Source organism: Ranitomeya imitator, chromosome 2 (genome assembly GCF_032444005.1).
Source record: "Ranitomeya imitator isolate aRanImi1 chromosome 2, aRanImi1.pri, whole genome shotgun sequence".
Lineage (NCBI taxonomy): Eukaryota > Metazoa > Chordata > Amphibia > Anura > Dendrobatidae > Ranitomeya > Ranitomeya imitator.
In genome coordinates this window covers 667,230,892-667,243,126 of record NC_091283.1, presented here as the reverse complement: position 1 = coordinate 667,243,126, position 12,235 = coordinate 667,230,892, and the positions used below count along the sequence as shown (strand labels likewise).

The 12,235-nt window shown below is 42.8% G+C and overlaps 1 protein-coding gene across 2 annotated transcripts in view; it reads left to right on the top strand.

Annotated features, from left to right (window-relative positions):
* VCL (vinculin) overlaps positions 1–12,235 on the top strand; it is a 175,872-nt gene that overhangs the window by 129,287 nt on the left and 34,350 nt on the right. For both annotated transcript variants that reach the window (XM_069753013.1, XM_069753014.1), the window contains exons 9-12: positions 484–637; positions 3,497–3,672; positions 3,846–4,036; positions 12,033–12,232. In XM_069753013.1, the coding sequence (XP_069609114.1) occupies positions 484–637; positions 3,497–3,672; positions 3,846–4,036; positions 12,033–12,232 (721 nt within the window). The remainder of the gene's footprint in view (positions 1–483; positions 638–3,496; positions 3,673–3,845; positions 4,037–12,032; positions 12,233–12,235) is intronic.

Here is a 12,235-nt window from a genome sequence, read left to right as displayed (position 1 = left end):
ATTAGATATATTTATGAAAAAATGGACTAGGCCTGAGGTTGGATTTAATTGGCGAGATGCACACCATCGCCCTTAGGGTAAGTACACACAATGTCTTTATCAATGTTGCCTGAACCTGCATGAGAAAGTGCAAAAAAAAAAATGTCAAAAAAGAATGAACATATGCACTTCAATGTCAGAACAACTTTATGTGCACATGTTTTTTTTGTCACTTTTTTAACCGCTTCAGGCTCCAAAAGCTGTGTACTGGCTAAAAGAATGGACTGGTCCGCTCTTCAGCCACTATCTTGTATATGAACATAGAACAAAACCAAACACACAAAATAACAAAGATGCTTCAGGAAAAACAGTGCAGCGTTTTCCTGAAGCGTCTTCTGCTCCAGAAATGATGCAGGTACGTATGCCGGCGTCTAAACGACATGGTGTGCACATAGTCTCTCTGCATAGGAAATCTGCTGTTATGTTTAATTTTTTTCTTTATAGAGGGCAGGGAGCTACCCCTGCTGCCATGCAGAAAGCACAGCAAGTATCTCAAGGATTAGATCTCCTTACAGCTAAAGTGGAGAATGCTGCCCGTAAGCTGGAATCCCTAACTAACTCCAAGCAGGCGATTGGAAAAAGGATCGATGCTGCTCAGGTGAGGCTCCTACCAACTGAACCTGTGTGCTCCAAGTTCCCAGAATATGACTGACATAGCCTTCATATCTAGGGACCTCTTCTCACTGCTGCTCCTGACTACTGCTGGCAAAGATGCCAGCCCAAGAAACGCATTGTGCCTTTTGAAGATTCAACATATGATGTACTAGTCCGTCATAAGATGGGTCCCTGTGTGGTACAGGCTCAGGAGCAGAGCCTTTTATCATTGCCTGCAGACGGTGGCTGCACTGGGAGGTTGAGCTCAGTCCGCTGCTTTTAACTTCTTAATGCTTCTATCAATTTCTGACAAATGTGTATTTGTTAATCGGCTTGCCCGCACCTTCTTTGCTCAGGATCCCCACTTCACAGCATAAGGGATACAAAGAATATCCAACGTGCAAACTTTCTTCTTCCATAAGAGCCACAACACGATATTCAATGTCAAAAATGTCCAGAAAGAATGAGTCACATAGGAGATATTACTGGTTGGCATCACTCGGTAGCATCTTCTAGAAGACTTCTGGACATTTTTTATATGGGGATATCTTGTGGATTTTATGAAAAAAAAAAAAAAAAAATAATAGTTTGCACATTTGTACTTGATTCGACTGTCTTTTTATTGTATCATTCTGACAGTGGAATTTAAGATCCGTGAAAAAGAATGAGATTTGTTCTAACCCCCTCGCAAAAAAACAAGCAAAGTAATCACTGTGTCCCAGGTGGTTACTACGGTGGTTAGAGATCTCTGACCTATGTGCCTGCCTTTATAGTACTTGTGTCAAGACATGGAGGCTAGGATTCCTAGTAGGCAGTGATTTTATTTACTTTTTTATTATACAGAAGTGTTTTCCCCCAAAATAAATGTGTGGAAGTAACGTGCAAACCCCCACGCTACAGCTCATAATAGTGGCACAAACCCTACAGGTGAAAACTAAACATCCAGAAATATAGTCCTGCCAAAAAAAATGTAAAAAATGGCACTGTAGAGAAATCCCTTATGTCACTGTAATGTGATTGCTGTTCATTGACCGATTCAAATAAATCCTAATAAGTGATAGTAGACCGACCAAGAGACTCGCACCATTTACTGGTTATGTGCAGTATATGCGAGTATAAGTGCTCAATATAGGTAAATGGTATAGTTGAGTCACCGCACTGCATCGGACAAGTTGCAGCTTCCGTCCTTACTGCGTGCTGGTGAGGTGCAGCTGCAGTGGGTGATCTGTTAGGGGAGCATCCTCCCGTTCATGTGCTTACCCCATGGCTTGCCGAGGTATAGAGACAAGGCGCGCTCCGGCAGGAAGCAACGCCACTGACTGACAAGGCGAACGGTGGATTCCCTGATGAACAAGAACCACGTCTCCTTCGGAACGCATAGGCTTTTTGGCCACTCTGAGCCCCGTAGCTCTGCACCTGTGGCGTCACATTTTTTGTCACGCCCACTGCTCTCCTTGGGAATGGAAAAATAAAAAAAAGGTTATGACTCTTGGAATAAGCAAAAATAAGGCTGAAAGTGCAAACAACATGGAAAATTTGCCCAGTCAGGAAGGGGTTAAAGATTACTTTATTTCTTATTATAACTGGGAAAGTCTCATTTAGGTTTCTTTCACACTTCTGTCATTTAGGGGCCGTCGCAATACGTCGTTCTGTGGAAAAACCACATCCTGCACATAGATTTGTATTACCAACGCATCGCAATGTATGGACACACATTCCATACCTCGTGCACTGAATGCGTCGGTATTTGGCGGGCTGTCGTATGTTTTGTCCTGCATTTCCTACCGCGCATGCGCTGCCGGAACTCCACCCCCTCCTCCCTGGGACTTTACAGTGGGCTGCGGACACTTTGAAACACTGCGTCCGCTTCCCACGTTGTGCAGAATTTGCACCACGTTCGTTGGTACGTTGTGCCGACGCTTAGCGACGGCCCCGTACCGACGGAAGTGTGAAAGAAGCCTAACAGAACTGAGAATTCCCTTCAGTCATTGCTTTGATTGAAACTTTTTGACCTATTTAACTTGGATGTACTAGATGGTATGGAAAACCTACTTCTATTTAATAATCCGTATGTAGGTGGTTAGAACATGGCATAACTACAATTCTCAGGATAAATGCTCTTCATGTTTAATGGCATTTCTGTCCACATATCCACCAGTTGATTGCCTAAAGCCCCCGTCACACAAAGCGAGATCGCTGCTGAGTCACAAGTTTTGTGACGCAACAGCGACCTCAGTAGCGATCTCGCTATGTGTGACACGTAGCAGCGTGTTGGAATGGCCTGGACCTTTTTTTGATCGTTGAGGTCCCGCTGGGTAGCACACATCGCTGTGTTTGACACCTTACCAACGACCTCATGACAGGACGTCCCTCATTGAGGTCTGTTAATCGTCATGAAATAGCTGCCATGTGACATCGTTGTACAGGTCGCTACAGGTCGCCGCATCGCTGTTGCGTCGTTGGGGAGATCTCACAGTTTGACATCTCACCAGCGACCACATAGCGATGCAGCAACGATCCCTGACAGGTCGTATCGTTGTCGGGATCGCTTTAGCGTCACTAAGTGTGACGAGGCCTTTAAGATGGCACACATGTTGTGGTAATGTCTGAGGTTGTCTAGACAGAAGATTTTTATCTGCCTGATTTCCAATGTTCCCATGAGAGAAGCGCTCCCAGAGGAGTTTAAGTCCCTCTATTCGTACAGAGCACAAGTATACCTACGTGAATGTGCATCTAAATGGGGGAGTTGGCAAACTATCGAAGGTGTATCAAGGCGTCCTTGATAGATTTTCTTTTAATGGAGGTGAATTATAAACATTTTCCCTGGAATTTGTACTAAAATCCATTTGTTGGCATTGCACAGAGCTGGCTTGCAGATCCTAATGGTGGCCCAGAAGGAGAGGAGAACATTCGAGCCATTCTAGCTGAAGCGAAGAAGATTGCAGAGCTATGTGAGGATCCCAAAGACCGAGAGGACATCCTGCGCTCCTTGGGAGAGATCGCAGCTCTTACTGCAAAGTTATCTGACCTCCGGAAACAGTATGCATCAGTATAAGTAGCAGGACTTGATAACGTAACAAAGTGTTCCCTAATGGCAAATACAAGATCAATTGTCCCAAAATAAGTGTGTCTAATATAAGGAAAAAAGATGGTGAGCTGAAAATGCATAGAAAAGGACACTAATCATATTTGCTTTCTTTTTCTTAAACTAGGGGAAAAGGTGACACCCCTGAAGCTCGCGCCCTGGCTAAGCAAATTGCAACTTCACTGCAGAACCTACAAACTAAAGTGAATCGTGCTGTAGGCAACAGCCGTCCAGTGAAGCCTGCAGTAAACATGGAGGGGAAAGTAGAGCAGGCTCAGCGCTGGATTGACAACCCTTCCGTGGATGACCGTGGAGTGGGTGTGTACCATATACCATATTCTAACTATGTCCGTAATGCGTACATCCTGGTGTACCGACTGCATGTATCTGATGCCCTCGTCATACTCTTGTGTCAAACTGAGATAGGTGGAGTTGGGATCACAGTTGGGGGAAAAATCACCGCTTCGAAACCGCGTGACATTAAGTGTTTCGTATGCAATTGAGGTTTTGTGGTGTAGAGTAAAATCTGGTAGATCTAGACAGAGCCATATGAAGTGTTTGGAGCACAGGTATAGAATTTTCGGAAGGATATTCTTGTTTTACCTCCAGTTGTTTTTTTTCTTTTGTTTTTCCTTTCAGGTTTCCAAGAGTCATAATTTGTTTATTTTCATTCTAGCAACATGACTAGCAAAATGATTTTATTTTTTTGCAAAAAAGTTTTGTCATATTTTATATTTAACTTGTGTGTGTATGTATATACACTGCTTAAAAAATAAAAGGAACACTAAAATAGCACATCCTAGATATCACTGAATGAAACATTCCAGTTGCAAATCTTAATTCATTACATGTGGAATGTGTTGAGAACAATGAAACGTAATTTTGATTTACATTGAAAAACATGTCTAGGTTTTTTTTTTTATGTAAGTGGTGAAAAAAAAATCCAAAGTTTTCTATATAAAAAAAAAATAATAATAAAATTGTTCAATTTTCCAATACCCCTAGCTTCTCCATTTTTCGTGATCTGGGATTGGGTGAGGGCTTATTTCTTGCGTGCCGAGCTAACGTTTTTAATTATCACTTTTGTGCAGATACGTTCTTTTGATTGCCCGTTATTGCATTTTAATGCAATGTCGCGGTGACCAAAAAAAGTAATTCTGGCGTTTTCTAATTTTTTTTCACTACGCCATTTAGCGATCAGGTTAATCCTTTTTTTCATTGATCGGGCGATTCTGAACACTACGATATCAAATATGCGGAGGTTTGATTTTCTTTTGAATAAGGCGAAAGGGGGGTGATTTGAACTTTTATGTTTGTATTTTTTCATATTTTTGAACTTTTTTTTTTTTTTTTTTTTTTTTTTACTTTTGGCATGCTTCAATAGCCTTCTCTCGATCGCCTCTGCTACATAGAAGCGATGCTCAAATTGCCCCTATGTAGTAGAATTACAGCATTGCTATGAGCGCCGACTACAGGGTGGCGCTCATAGCAAACTGGCATCAACAACCATAGAGGTCTCAAGGAGACCTCTGGTTGTCATGCCGACGCACCCCTGACCCCCAATCACTTGCCGGGGGGGTCAGCAGTGCGCGGATTTCCAGCCAGGTGTCTGTAAGGCCTTGTTAAATGCCGCTGTCAGTTTGACAGTGGCATTTAACTAGTTAATAGGCACGGGCGGATCGCGATTCCGTCCACACCTATTGTGGGCACATGTCAGCTATTGAAAACATGACATGAAGACATGTTGCGGCTTTGAGGTGAGCTCACTGCTGGAGCCCACCTCAAAGTGGGGCTTCTGACGTTGGACGTACTATCCTGTCCGACGTCAGAAAAGGGTTAATGCCCTTCACCGTATCATAAAAGTGATAAGCCTGCTTTATTGTTCTGGTCAGTACGATTACAGCGATACCACATTTATATAATTTTCTTCACATTTTGCTGTTTTTACACTATAATATTTATTATTAAAGTGCCATTCATTCCATGGTGCTTTACATGTGGAAAGGAGTATACATAATAAAAACTGTTAGTTTAGGTTGCTGATGTATGGGGGAAACAGGTTGTGGATGGCTTGTATGACATAGTTAGGGTTTTAAACCGGAGTCTCTGATCAATAGGGGGCCAGTGAAGGAACTGAAAGAGGAGAGGCTGGGAATAGCAATAGTGGGGGGGACAGGTGTATTAGTCGGGCAGCAGAGTTTGGGATAGATTGGAGGGGAAGCCACAGAGCAGAGGTTGTAGTAGTCGAGGCAGGAGATGATGAGGGTATGCACTAGGGTTTTTGCAGATTCTTGATTAGGGAATGCACAGATTCGGGAAATATTTTTGAGTTTGAGTCGGCAGGAAGTGGGAAGGGCTTGGATATTTGGTTTAAAGGAGTGGTCAGAGTCGAGGGTTACCCCGAGGCTGCGAGCTTGCGGGACTGTAGGGAGTGAGCGGCTATTTACGTTAATGGATTTGTCTGTTGGGGGAGTTGAGTCAGATGGGGGGGGGAAATTATGAATTTTATTTTGTTCATGTTAAGTTTTAGAAATCTAGCCTCTAGAGAAGGATGAAAAAGTGGACAGACATTGTAGTATTTTTGTTAGTAAGGAGTTGATATAAGATCCAGAGAGGTAGATCTGTGTGTTATCAGCATAGAGATGATACTGAATGCCATGAGAATCTATGAGCTGTCCCAGGCCGAATGTGTAGATGGAGAAGAGAAGGGGTCTTAGAACTGAACTTTGGCGGGCACAGACAGGGGTCGAGATGTGGAGGTGGTGTGTAAGTGGAAGACGCTGAATATCCCTTCTGTTGGTTAAGAAGAGATCTAAGATAGGGTCATGTGTCATGTCTGTGATGGCAATAAATTAGAGTATCTGTAGTAAGAGGGAATGGTCCACTGTGTCTAAAGCAGAGGACAAGTCCAGTAGGAGAAGGACAGTAGTGTCACTTGGATTTGGCAGTTAGTAGGTCATTGTTGACTTTATTCAAGGCGGTTTAAGGCTATGTTCACACCTAGGAAGGTGGCTGCGGGTTTTCCCGCGGGTTTTCCCGCAGCGGATTTGATAAATCTGCAGGGCAAACCCGCTGCGGCTATCCCTGCATATTTATCGCGGTTTGTGTTGCGGGTTCCGCTGCGGGATTTACTCCTACTATTGATGCTGCATATGCAGCAATATGCAGCATCAGTAGTAATGTTAAAAATAATGATATACTCACCCTCTGACGTCCCGATCTCCTCGGCGCTGCAGGCGGCGGTCCGGTTCCAAAGATGCTGTGCGAGAAGGACCTTCATGACGTCACGGTCATTTGACCGCGACGTCACCGCAGGTCCTGGTCGCATAGCAAACCTGAGACCGGACGGCCGCGTGCAGCGCTGAGAGGTGAGTATATCATTATTTTTTATTTTAATTCTTTTTTTTTTTTTACACAAATATGGTTCCCGGGGCCTGGAGGAGAGTCTCCTCTCCTCCACCCTGGGTACCATCTGCACATTATCCGCTTACTTCCCGCATGGTGGGCACAGCCCCATGCGGGAAGTAAGCGGATCAATGCATTCCTATGGGTGCAGAACCGCCGCGATTCTGCACAAAGAAGTGACATGCTGCGGGTTGTAAACCGCTGCGTTCCCGCACGGTTTTTCCCGCAGCATGTGCACAGCGGTTTGCGGTTTCCATAGGGTTTACATGTTACTGTAAACGCAATGGAAACTGCAGCGGACCTGCAGCTGCAAAATCACCGCGGTTCCGCGGTAAAAACCGCAAAGTGTGAACATGGCCTAAGTGGAATGATGCGGTTAGAAGCCAAATTGTAATCGGTCAAAGAGGGAGGAGAGGTGGGAGCACAGTTCAGGATTGACTTGTTGTTCCAGTAGTTTTGAGGCATAGGGAAGAAGTGATATGAAGTGATAGCTTGACACAGATGATGGTTCAAGGGAAGGCTTTTTGAGAATTGGTGTGATCGATTCATGTTTGAAGCATGAGGTGAAAAAAACAGTTGTTAGTGATTTGTTGAAGAGATGGGTTAGGGTTTGGATCAAGACTGTGGTGAAGTTTTGCATGAAGTGGGACGGGATCGGGTCAAGTGCACAGGTACTAACGTGATTTTGAGACTAGAGAGGAAAGTTTATCTTATGTAATAGTGGGAAAGCTGCTTTTGGAGGAGGAGAGCTGAGTAGTTATGAGTAGAGTTGATCTGCTTGAAGAGTGAAGCAACGTTTTCAGTTTAGATAAGAGGAGAGGGAGGAGGTACTGGGGGGTGGAGAAGAGAATTGAAAGTGATGAATAGCTGTTTAGAGTTGTGAGACAGGGAAGATATGAGACATGAGATGTAGATTTGTTTTGCTGCAGAGTGTGCACCTGAAAGTAGTGAGGAACTGTTTTGAATTTGATGAAGTGCTGGTTGGAGAGGGATCTTTTCCATCTCCGCTCAGCAATCCTGGACGCCCGCCTCAGTTCTTTAGTCGGGCTAGTGCACCAGGATTGCCTGTTGATTGTGCAAGATTTAGTATGTGTGAGTGGGCGGGCGATTGATTTGAGAGCTGTAGCTGTTGTAGTGTTATATAAAGCGGCAGCAGCATCTGCATTGTATAAAGAACTTATGTCTGCAAAAGCGAGAAGGGATTCCGAGCTTGAGTGTAAATCAAGGTGTTTGAGATTTCTGCGATGGTGTGCAAGTTTGTGGAGTGGGGATTGTTCACCTGGAGAGGGAAGAGACAGCAAGTAGGTTGTGGCCAGACAAAGTGAGAGGTGTGTTAGAGAGGGAACAGGCGGGTGAAGATTAGGTCCAGTGTGTGGCCGTTTTTGTGAGTGGCTGAAGACCATTGAGCGAGGCCGAAAGAGGAAGTGAGTTAGAGCTTAGAGACAGCTGAGTGGGAAGTGTCAGTGGGGATGTTTAAGTCACCCATGATGGTAGTGGGGTTGTCAGCTGTAAGGAAATGAAGTAGCCAGGTGATGAAGTGGTCAAAAAAGTAGTGGCCAGCCCTGGGGGTGGTAAATGGCAGACAGTTGGAGGTTGGAGGGGGAGTAGATGCGCACAGAGAGCACATAAAAATGGGAGAGTAACAGAGGATTGTAGTAGAATTGGGGTAAAGGGGCAGTTATCTTACAGGAGAAAACAAACTCCTCCACCATGCTTGCTGGGGTGGAGGGTTGTGAGAAAGATGGAGTCCCCCATAAGAAAGTGAAGCTGGGGAGGCTGTGTCAGAGGGCGTGTGAGCCGGGTTGCAATGATGCAAGAACGAAGGAAATCTTTTTTTTTTTTTTAATAGAAAATGCATTGCTTTTGCATCCGTATATTCTTAGAGCTGTAACTTTTTTATTTCTCTGCTGATGGAGCTGTATGGTGACTTGTTTTTTTGCAGGAAAAGATAACATTTTCAGCAATACCATTTTAATTTCATATTTTGTCTTTTTTTGCCTTTATTCCACTTTTTGACAGTTTGATGAAAAAGTGTTATACATTGTATCGATAAAAAGTTTTTTTCATTAATATACTTATTTTTTATTTTTTATATTTTTTGCTCCAATTTTTACAATTTTTTTTTTTTTTACTTAATCACTCTGGTATTTTAACTTTTAGTAGTCTGATCGCTGGTAGAATGCATTGCAATTCACCAGCATTGCAATATATTTACCTGTCAATGTTGTGATGTTCTCTGTGCACAGATTGATTGGTAATGATCTTTCTCTGTGCATAAAGTGCTGTCATCCTGTCTACCCATGTCATTGAATGCTTGTAGCCGTTCTCCAGTTGCTGTTGGCCCATGTAAATGGGCCCCTTGTTAGTCTGGTGACACCCTATTTGGATGTTTGAGAAACTCTATAATAGAGGATTTGTCCCTGGCTGTCTGAACAGATGGGGCAGTAGTTTAGGTTATAAGCCCTATTCCTATTTTTTTTTTTTTTTTTACACAGGAGTTGTAAGAGCTAAAAATCTTACACAAGACACTTTTATATAGTTACATAGTTACAAAGTCAACATCAAGACCAGGATGTATATCCATCCAAGACAAAGAGATCCAAAAGTAAAATTGTACAAAAATATTTCAATATATTAAAACCAGACATAATAATAAAAAAGCAGAATGTCTCAAAAAGGGAGACGTCAATAGTTATAATAGCCCAGAATTATAGTAATCCGGCTAAATATAGTAAACCCCAAATATTGCCTAGATACTTATTAGTAATAGGTAAATATAAATGGGCTGGCGCACAGTATTCAACTATCCAGGAATCCCGGATAGTGGGAATGGAATCCCGCATCTGAAGCCGCAACTATCTGTGAGGTACTGTACTTACCAACTGGTTTATTTACACGGTACGGGACAACCTAGCCCACTAAGGGGACTGACAATATTTTATCAGGACATCTGTTTATGCGATCCGTCATTGTGGGTTTATTGCGTTCAGGGTCTCTAATTTATATATTGTTATGCATTTTAGCTTATTTCTTGAACCCGCCCTGTATTTAATTGTGTGTGACCTATTACTTAGCTGCGTCTTGTTATATTAAAATAGTTCAGCAGGTATCTTTGCGCACATTATGTGTTTATATCTATTACTTATTAGTAATAATAGGTGGCCTCATTACCATGGCAAAACATGTGTCCAAAAAGTATTAAAGTGGACAGTGCAATCAATATAGGGAACGACAGACAATAGTTTTAGCCAGGTATCAAAGCCCCATCATGAGTATCCAGAAATTTTAAATAGAAAATAGGCAAAAAAAAAATAGCAGAGTGCATTAAGTACTCATATTATATGATTACATGCAAAATTCCACTAAGGTAAAGGTAATAGGGACTCAATACATAGTAACATAAATTATCGTCTGACATAGCCAGATGCCAACAAAAAATGACCCATACCAAACAGCGTGGAGGGATTTATATATAGAATCCATATATGCAGCAGAAACAACGGCATATGCAGAGCCCCATTACCTTCCAAGAAATCGTGGTGGCGTCCCCTCACCCCTACGCATGTTTCACCACTGGCTTCTTCTGAGGGTGTGGTTAATTGAGAGGCAAAGGAGTGATAATGTCCAAAGAGTCTTGAAGGGGGCATGCCGACCCATGATGCTGATGCCGCGCCTCATGGTATACGTAGACTTCTGGAACCTGCTCCGTGAACCGCATGCCTGGAACGCAAGCGGTCATAAGAGCACTTCCGGAAGTTCACCTGAGTCTGGGAAACCAGCGCATGAGTACTGCCCACAGCAGATCCCGGAACAAAGACAGAGAAATATTGGTGCTGACGCCGATATAAAAATGCAAAATGGCAGAAAAGTGTGTCCTCTTTCAGTATTGTAAGTCTGTCAATTATTGATATTATTTCCCTCAGTGTCCCTGGATAAATGCCTTCTGGGCTGGGGATTTGCCAATATTTAATTTGTTTAGAAGTAGGCATACTTCATTTTGTGTTAAATTAGTTATAAGTGCCCCCTATTGATTTGGATCAGAGCTATTCTGTCTTTCATATCATGTCATCCAAACTCCTGCATTCTATGGACCCTCTGGAAGTTGTAAATTGTTACTAAGTTTGGTTCATTGTCAGACTAAAGGAAGAGATAAGTGAGCCATTGTATCCATCCAGAAGGGCAGGTGAAATGAAGATGTAGTCTATATCAGTGTCTCCGTTACAGACCAATGCATGGAGGTTGTAATCCTCCTTCCTGAAATGCCAGATCTCACAGATGAAGGTGCAGTCCTGGAGACAGATCACCTACCTCTGGTGGCATCAAAAGCTAGGTTACTATCTCTGCCCACAAATATATAAGATGCAGAGGCAAATATAGCTGAAAATCCACAGGACTCAATTCCTAAATTCTGGTTGTTTCTAATTAGGAAAATATCAGCTGGCCAAAGTGTATATAGTACATGCTATGTCCATGAAAAACAAAATAAAATTCCTTTTTTATCTAGATACGTAAGTCATGTGCAGTATAGGAGTGGTCACAAAACAAACGTTTTTAAGCATAAACCTTCTTTAACCTTGTGGCCAGCTATTCACACTTGGGAAGTCTATGGATACTATTATCCTGTAGCAGATACAATGGGTAAAAATACTATATAATATGGGGAACTACACCGCTGCCCACCAAATGTTAAAAGTATTTTATCCGCAGAGTACTCCTATATTATATGCATGTTTGTCCCTCTAATTTTCTTTTTCTGAAAATATAACTTTCAGATTCTCCATTGGGGAATAATTGAATGTTATTTTAAGTGAAAATTAAACCTAAGCATTTAATAACTACATCGCCTTTCACACCCCATATTCATGCGAGTTTTGTGTTGATCTTGGTCTTTTTCTACCTCTACTTAAAGGTCAGGCTGCTATTCGTGGTCTAGTAGCCGAAGGCCGACGTTTAGCTAACTCAATGATGGGGCCTTTCCGACAAGAGATGTTGGCCAAATGTGACCGTGTAGAACAGCTAGCAGGGCATCTTGCTGATCTGGCTGCACGTGGTGAGGGAGATATGCCCCAGGCTCGTGCGGTAGCTGCTCAGCTCCAGGAGGCATTAAAGGTA